The sequence below is a fragment of the Leucoraja erinacea genome, unplaced genomic scaffold (genome assembly GCF_028641065.1).
Source record: "Leucoraja erinacea ecotype New England unplaced genomic scaffold, Leri_hhj_1 Leri_1066S, whole genome shotgun sequence".
Taxonomy (NCBI): Eukaryota; Metazoa; Chordata; class Chondrichthyes; order Rajiformes; family Rajidae; genus Leucoraja; species Leucoraja erinaceus.
Window position 1 is genome coordinate 40,461 of NW_026575304.1, and position 8,823 is coordinate 49,283.

General features: G+C 52.3%; 1 protein-coding gene across 1 annotated transcript in view; it reads left to right on the forward strand.

Annotated features, from left to right (window-relative positions):
* Positions 1-7,366, forward strand: part of LOC129715230 (integrator complex subunit 3-like) — a gene marked incomplete at its 3' end in the record, with an annotated part of 30,281 nt that extends 22,915 nt beyond the window's left edge. The window contains exons 8-9 of the mRNA XM_055665088.1: positions 5,733-5,801; positions 7,291-7,366. Coding sequence (XP_055521063.1) covers positions 5,733-5,801; positions 7,291-7,366 — 145 coding nt within the window. The remainder of the gene's footprint in view (positions 1-5,732; positions 5,802-7,290) is intronic.
* Positions 7,367-8,823: the final 1,457 nt, after the last annotated feature.

The following is an 8,823-nucleotide window of genomic DNA, read 5'->3' on the forward strand; positions in this document are numbered from 1 at the left end:
CAATCACCCACAGAGTCTAGCAAATGCACATGCTGCTTAACCATATAACCATATAACAATTACAGCACGGAAACAGGCCATCTCGGCCCTACAAGTCCGTGCCCAACAACATTTCTTTTCCCCTTAGTCCCACCTGCCTGCACTCATACCATAACCCTCCATTCCCTTCTCATCCATATGGCTATCCAATTCATTTTTAAATGATACCAACGAACCTGCCTCCACCACTTCCACTGGAAGCTCATTCCACACAGCCACCACTCTCTGAGTAAAGACTACCACTCTCTGAGTAAAGACTTATATGGTTAGCATATCTCTGTGTGGGAAAAAAAATGTTTTTCTCATCTCGGTCCTAAAAGACTTCCCCCTTATCCTTAAACTGTGTGTGTGTGTGTGTGTGGCCCCTTGTTCTGGACTTCCCCAACATCGGGAACAATCTTCCTGCATCTAGCCTGTCCAACCCTTTAAGAATTTTGTACGTTTCTATAAGATAACCATATAACAATTACAGCACGGAAACAGGCCATCTCGGCCCTACAAGTCCGTGCCAAACAACATTTTTTTCCCCTTAGTCCCACCTGCCTGCACTCATACCATAACCCTCCATTCCCTCCTAATCCATATGCCTATCCAATTCATTTTTAAATGATACCAATGAACCTGCCTCCACCACTTCCACTGGAAGCTCATTCCACACACAGCTACCACTCTGAGTAAAGAAGTTCCCCCTCATATTACCCCTAAACTTGGTATGCTAGCCTTTATAAATCAGAGCATTGAGTATAGAAGCTGGGATGTAATGTTAAAATTGTACAAGGCATTGGTGAGACCAAATCTGGAGTATGGTGTACAGTTTTGGTCGCCCAATTATAGGAAGGATGGCAACAAAATAGAGAGAGTACAGAAGAGATTTACTAGAATGTTGCCTGGGTTTCAACAACTAAGTTACAGAGATAGGTTGAATAAGTTAGGTCTTTATTCTCTGGAACGCAGAAGGTTAAGGGGGGAACTGATAGAGGTCTTTAAAATGATGAGAGGGATAGACAGAGTTGATGTGGACAAGCTTTTCCCTTTGAGAATAGGGAAGATTCATACAAGAGGACGTGACTTCAGAATTAAGGGACAGAAGTTTAGGGGTAATATGAGGGGGAACTTCTTTACGCAGAGAGTGGTAGCGGTGTGGAATGAGCTCTCAGTGGAAGTGGTGGAGGCAGGTTCATTGGTTTCATTTAAAAATAAATTGGATAGGCATATGGATGAGAAGGGAATGGAGGGTTATGGTATGAGTGCAGGCGGGTGGGACTAAGGGGAAAAAAGTTGTTCTGCACGGACTTGTAGGGCCGAGATGGCCTGTTTCCGTGCTGTAATTGTTATATGGTTAAACTTCTGTCCCTTAATTCTGAAGTCATGTCCTCTTGTTTGAATCCTCCCTATTCTCAAAGGGAAAAGCTTGTCCACATCAACTCTATCTATCCCTCTCATCATTTTAAAGACCTCTATCAAGTCCCCCCTTAACCTCTGCGCTCCAGAGAATAAAGACCTAACTTATTCAACCTATCTCTGTAACTTAGTTGCTGAAACCCAGGCAACATTCTAGTAAATCTCCTCTGTACTCTCTCTATTTTGTTGACCAACTGGCTCTGCTAGATGCACACAATGCTGGAGGGAGTAACTCAGCGGGACGGGCAGCAACTCTGGGGAGAAGGAATGGGCAACGTTTCGGGTCGAGAAGGACTGTAACATTCTTACGAAACTTACAAAATTCTTAAGGGGTTGGACAGGCTAGATGCAGGAAGATTGTTCCCGATGTTGGGGAAGTCCAGAACAAGGGGCCACACACACACACACAGTTTAAGGATAAGAGGGAAATCTTTTAGGACCGAGATGAGAAAAACTTGAAAAAAAAGATGAGAAGGTAGTTGAGGCCACACAGTTCATTGACTATATTTAAGAGGGAGTTAGTCAAGTCAAGTCAAGTCAAGTTTATTTGTCACATACACATACGAGATGTGCAGTGAAATGAAAGTGGCAATGCTCGCGGAACTAGATGTGGTCCTTGTGGCTAAAGGGATCAGGGGGTATGGAGAGAAGGCAGGTACAGGATACTGAGTTGGATGATCAGCCATGATCATATTGAATGGCGGTGCTGGCTCGAAGTGCCGAATGGCCTCTACTCCTGCACCTATTTTCTATGTTTCTATATTTCTAACATGACCTCCAAACATCTTCAGTCTGAAGAAGGGTCTCGACCAGAAATGTCGCCCAGTTCCTTCTCCCCAGAGATGCTGCCCGTCCCGCTGTGTTACTCCAGCATTTAGTGCCTCCCTCCCTCCCTCCCTGCACCCCTCCCTCCCCCCTCCCTCCCTCCCTCCTCACCCATCCCCCCTCCTTCGCTTTAAACCAGCATCTGCAGTTCTTTCCCACACATACTGTCCCAGCTCTGGAGAGGGTGATCTCAGGAACGAGTGGGTTAACAAACGATGAGCGTTTGTCACCACTGGGCCTGTACTCGCTGGAGTTTAGAAGGATGAGGGGAGCGGGGGAACCTCATTGAAACGTCACCGAACAGTGAAAGTCCCGGATAGAGTGGATGTGGAGAGGATGTTTCCACTAGTGGGAGAGTCTAGAGTCTAGGACCAGGGGCCACAGCCTCAGAAATTCAAGGATGTACCTTGAGGAAGGAGACAATAGTAGGTGCGGGGGTAGGCCATTCGGCCCTTTGTGCCAGCACCGCCATTCAACCGGGAGGGAGGAGGGGGGGAGAGCTGCGCTGAGGGAGGTGGGTTGAGGCGGGGAGGGGGGTGAATAGTGGGGGTGGGGTGGTGGGGAAGGGTGAGGAGTGGGGGAGGGGGTGAGGAGTGGGGGAGGTGAGGAGAGAGGGAGGTGTGGGGAGGGAGGGAGGATGAAGTGTGGGGAGGGAGGGGGGTGAGGAGTGGAGTAGGGGTGAGGAGTGGAGTAGGGGTGAGGAGTGAGGGGGGGTGAGGAGGTGGAGGGTGGGTGAGTAGTGGAGTGGGTTGAGTAGTGGGGATTGGGGTGAGGCAGTGGAGGGGGGGGGGTGAGGAGGGGAGGGGGGGTGAGGAGGGGAGGGGGGTGAGGAGGGGGGAGGGGGTGGAGGAGGGGTGAGGAGTGGAGAGGGGTGAGGAGGTGGAGAGGGGGTGAGGAGGGGAGGGGGGAGGAGGGGAGGGGGGGTGTGAGGGAGGGGGGGTGAGGAGTGGACAGGGGGGTGAGGAGGAGTGGAGGGGGGGGAGGAGTTGGGGGGGGTGGGTGTGAGGGGTGGGGAGGGGGGGGGGGAAAGGAGGGTGGGGGGTTGGGAGTGGTGGGGGGGGTGGGATGGAGGGGGTTGAGGAGGGGGTGGGGGGGAGTTGGTGGGGGGGTGAGGGGGGGGGGAGGGGGGTGAGGAGTGGGGGGGGGTTGAGGAGTGGAGGGGGGGTGAGGAGTGGAAGGGGGGGTGAGGAGTGGAAGGGGGGGTGAGGTAGTGGAGGGGGTGAGGAGGGGAGGGGGATGGGAGGAGATGGAGAGGGGGAGAGGTGAGGAGGGAAGGGGGGTGAGGAGTTGGAGAAGGGAGGTGGGGGAAGGGGGGGGGGTGCGGAGTGGAGGGGGGTGAGGAGTGGAAGGTGGGGGGGTGGAGAGGGGAGGGGAGGGGGAGGGGGTGAGGAGTGGAGGGGGGAGGAGAGGGGGATGGGGGGTCTAGGGTGGGTGGGGGGGGGTGAAAGGGGTGAGGGGAGGGGGGAAAGGGTGAGAAGTGGGTGGAGAGGAAGGGGGGTGGGGAGGTGAGGAGAGAGAGGGGGTGAGCACAGAGAGGGGTCCTCTCAGCTCTGTTCCCTCTGTGCTCCTGGGGGGGGGGGGTGGGCTACTGATTACAGTACATGAGTAACTGTCTCTTAAAGGGCTATCAGTTCACCCCTTGTGTATTACGTCTCACACACACACACACACACACAACACACACACACACACACACACACCACACACACACACAACAAACACACACCGTCACACATGTTTACAATCCACTAGCTTCACGTCACCACACAGTCCGTTGGGCCTTTGCTCAAATTGGCTGCAAGGTTTGCCTGCGTTTAATCAATTTCAGAAACTCTGGGCGGAAAATGGTGTCGGGTCCGTGTTGTGGACTGGCCCGGATCAGCCAAGGATAAAGCCCGAGAGAGATGCAAGCAGCAGGTGTAACTGGCGGAGTTGCCCCTCTCCCCTCCCTCCTCACCCCTCCTCCCATCTCTCCTCTCCCTCCCTCCTCTCCCTCCCTCCTCTCCCTCCTCACCCCTCTCTCACTCCTCCTCACCCCCCCTCCTCTCCCCTCCTCAACCACCTCCCTCCCTCCTCCTCCTCCCTCCCTCCCCCTCCCTCCTCCTCCCTCCTCCCTCCACCCCATCCCTCCCACCACCCCCCTCCTCCCCTCCTCACCTCTCCCCTCCTCCTCATCCCCTCTCCCCATCCTCACCCTCCCTCCCCTCCTCACCCCTCCCTCCTCCTCACCCTCCCCCCTCCCTTCCTCACTCCCGCTCCCTCCTCACACCCTCACCCCTCCCTCCCTCCTCCTCACCCCCAACCCCTCCTCCCTCTCCCTCTCCCCCCTCCTGTCACCTTCTCCCTCCTCACCCCCACCCCCTCCTCCTCCCCCTCCCCCTCCCTCCTCACCCCCTCCACAAGCCCTCCTCACCCCCCCCCCCCCTCCTCCTCACCCCCCCCTCCTCCTCACCCCCCCCCCTCCTCACCCTCCCCCCTCCCCCCCCCCCTCCTCCTCAGCCCACCCCCTCCTCCCCTTCCCTCCTTCCCTGCACCGCCATTCAATGTGATCATGACTGATCATCCCCAATCAGTACCCCGTTCCTGACTCCGCTATTTTTAAGAGCCCTATCTAGCTCTCTGTTGAAAGCATCCAGAGAACCGGCCTCCACCGCCCTCTGAGGCAGAGAATTCCACAGACTCGCAACTCTCTGTGAGAAAAAGTGTTTCCTCGTCTCCGTTCTAAATGGCCCTACCCCTTATTCTTAAACTGTGTGTGTGTGGCCCCTGGTTCTGGACTTCCCCAACATCGGGAACATGTTTCCTGCCTCTAGCGTGTCCAAACACTTAACAACCTTATATGTTTCAATAAGATGCCCTCTCATCCTTCTAAACTCCAGAGTGTACAAGCCCAGCCGCTCCATTCTCACAGCATATGACAGTCCCGCCATCCCGGGAATTAACCTTGTAAACCTACGCTGCGCTCCCTCAATAGATAGAATAGGCAGGAAACATGTTCCTGATGTTGGGGGAGTCCAGAACCAGGGGCCACACACAGTTTAAGAATTAGGGGTAAGCCATTTAGAACGGAGACGAGGAAACACTTTTCCTCACAGAGAGTTGTGAGTCTGTGGAATTCTCTGCCGCAGAGGGCGGTGGAGGCCGGTTCTCTGGATGCTTTCAAGAGAGAGCTAGATAGGGCTCTTAAAGATAGTGGAGTCAGGTGAGAAGGCAGGAACAGGGTACTGATTGGGGATGATTACATTGAATGGCAGTGCAGGCTCAAAGGGCCAAATGGCCTCCTCCTGCACCTATTGTCTATTGTCTAATAGATCAGCCATGATTGAACGGCAGAGTAGACTCGATGGGCCGAATGGCCTAACTCTGTTCCTATGGCTTCTGGCCATTCTGTCGGTGGGAGTGGGGGGAGGGGGTGGGGGAAGATGGCTGCCGATGTTCACTGTGTGTATCTTCCCCTCCTGTTTCAGTTCCCCGACGAGACTCTGCGGAGCAGCGAGTTGCTCAACATGATCGTGGCCGTCATCGACTCTGCCCAGGTCAGTGGCCGGCCGTCAGGGGTCTCGGAGCGACAGGGTGGGCTCGGTGCGGCGTTGAGATCACAGCCATTCAGCTCAAGAGAGTCGAGAGTTTTATTGTCATGTGTCCCAGATAGGACAATTCAATTCTTGCTTTGCTGCAGCACAACAGAATATGTAACCACAATACAGAACAGGAGATAAAAGTGCAGTGTGTCTATGTGTTCATAGCAAAAGGATTTGCGTATAAGAGCAGGGAGGTTCTACTGCAGTTATACAGGGTCTTGGTGAGACCACACCTGGAGTATTGCGTACAGTTTTGGTCTCCTAATCTGAGGAAAGACATTCTTCATAGCAAAAGGATTTGAGTGTAGGAGCAGGGAGGTTCTACTGCAGTTATACAGGGTCTTGGTGAGACCCCACCTGGAGTATTGCGTACAGTTTTGGTCTCCTAATCTGAGGAAAGACATTCTTCATAGCAAAAGGATTTGAGTATAGGAGCAGGGAGGTTCTACTGCAGTTGTACAGGGTCTTGGTGAGACCACAGGGGAGATGCAACGAGACCTGGGTGTCATGGTACACCAGTCATTGAAAGTAGGCATGCAGGTGCAGCAGGCAGTGAAGAAAGCGAATGGTATGTTAGCATTCACAGCAAAAGGATTTGAGTATAGGAGCAGGGAGGTTCTACTGCAGTTATACAGGGTCTTGGTGAGACCACACCTGGAGTATTGCGTACAGTTTTGGTCTCCTAACCCGAGGAAAGACATTCTTGCCATAGAGGGAGTACAGAGAAGGTTCACCAGACTGATTCCTGGGATGGCAGGACTTTCACAGGAAGAAAGACTGGATAGACTCGGCTTGTACTCGCTAGAATTTAGAAGATTGAGGGGGGATCTTATAGAAACTTACAAAATTCTTAAGGGGTTGGACAGGCTAGATGCAGGAAGATTGTTCCTGATGTTGGGGAAGTCCAGAACAAGGGGCCACACACAGTTTAAGGATAAGGGGGAAATCTTTTAGGACCGAGATGAGGAAAACATTTTTTTTTTCACACACAGAGAGTGGTGAATCTGTGGAATTCTCTGCCACAGAAGGTAGTTGAGGCCACACAGTTCATTGGCTATATTTAAGAGGGAGTTAGATGTGGCCCTTGTGGCTAAAGGGGTCAGGGGGTATGGAGTCACAGAGTTGTGAGTCTGTAGAGGCCGGTTCTCTGGATACTTTCAGATTCAGATTCAGATTCAATTTTCATTGTCAGTGTACAGTACAGAGACAACGAAATGCATTCGAGAGAGAGCCAGATAGGGCTCTTAAAGATAGCGGAGTCAGGGGTTATGGGTAGGATGTGAAACTGTACCGTGTGTGTGTGTGTGTGGGGCATCGCGGATGCGGTGGGCCGAAGAGCCTGTTTCCGTGCCGTACACTGTGTGGGTTGGCGTTAGGGCTGTGTCTGTGTCTTTTTTTGTAAACCAGCGTCCGCAGTCCAAAACATTTTGCGTTTGTGTTTCAGCTGCAGGAGCTTGTGTGTCACATCATGATGGGGAACCTGGTGATGTTTCGCAAGGACTCTGTCCTCAACATCCTGAGTAAGTCACTCCCCCCCCCCCCCGCACCTCCCACCCTCCCTGTCCGTCTACACTTCCCCCGAGGATGTGGAGAGCAAAGATCCTATAGCGGAGCAAGATAGACCACTCCTGCTAAATGCAATGGGCTGACGTGTAGTACGCAACGGAGCGGAACGTCGGCCATTTCAGTAACCCGACCGTCAACCTGACTCGCAGTGTAAGTAGCGGAACGTCGGCCATTTCAGTAACGTTGCGGGGGAACAGTTTGTGTTTATAAATCCAAATTCTGAAAATGGACTCGCCCAACATTCCTTTAGAATTCCCTCCCTCAGGGGGCAGTGGAGGACGGTTCTCTGGATACTTTCTAGAGAGAGCTAGATAGGGCTCTTTAAGATAGGAGGTATGGGGAGAATGCAGGAACGGGGTACTGATTGGGGATGATCAGCCACGATCACATTGAATGGCGGTGCTGGCTCCAAGGGCGGAATGGCCTCTACTCCTGCACCTATTGTCTATTGTATATTGAGATGAGGAGGAATTCACCACTCTCTGTGTGTGGAAAAAAAAATGTTTTTCTCATCTCGGTCCTAAAAGACTTCCTCCTTATCCTTAAACTGTGTGTGGCCCCTTGTTCTCCATACCCGCTGATCCCTTTAGCCACAAGGACCACATCTAACTCCCTGTTAAATATAGCCAATGAACTAGCTTCTGTGGCAGAGAATTCCACAGATTCACCACTCTCCGTGCAAAAAATGATTTTCTCATCTCGGTCCTAAAAGATTTCCCCCCTTATCCTTAAACTGTGACCCCTTGTTCTGGACTTCCCCAACATCGGGAACAATCTTCCTGCATCTAGCCTGTCCAAGCCCTTAAGTATTTTGTAAGTTTCTATAAGACCCCCCCCTCAAACTTCTGAATTCTAGCGAGTACAAGCCGAGTCTATCCAGTCTTTCTTCATATGAAAGTCCTGACATCCCAGGAATCAGTCTGGTGAACCTTCTCTGTACTCCCTCTATGGCAAGTACAGACAAAAGTCAGACAAGATATAAATCAGAGACAACAAGCTGGCTTCTACCACACACCAAGGCCAGGCCGGGCCGGGGATAATTTCCTGTGTGGGTGAGAGGATGTAATATACACATCACGGTCCTCAGCGCCTGGATGGGACGTGATTGGAATAGAGCTACGCAGGAAGGAACCGCAGATGCTGGTTTAAACCGAAGATAAGACACAAAGTGCTGGAGGAACTTGATCCTTGAAGATTGAGGGGGGATCTTATAGAAACGTACAAAATTCTTAAAGGGGTTGGACAGGCTCGATGCAGGAAGATTGTTCCCGATGTTGGGGAAGTCCAGAACAAGGGGTCACAGTTTAAGGATAAGGGGGGAAATCTTTTAGGACCGAGATGAAAAAATCATTTTTTGCACGGAGAGTGGTGAATCTGTGGAATTCTCTGCCACAGAAGCTAGTTCATTGGC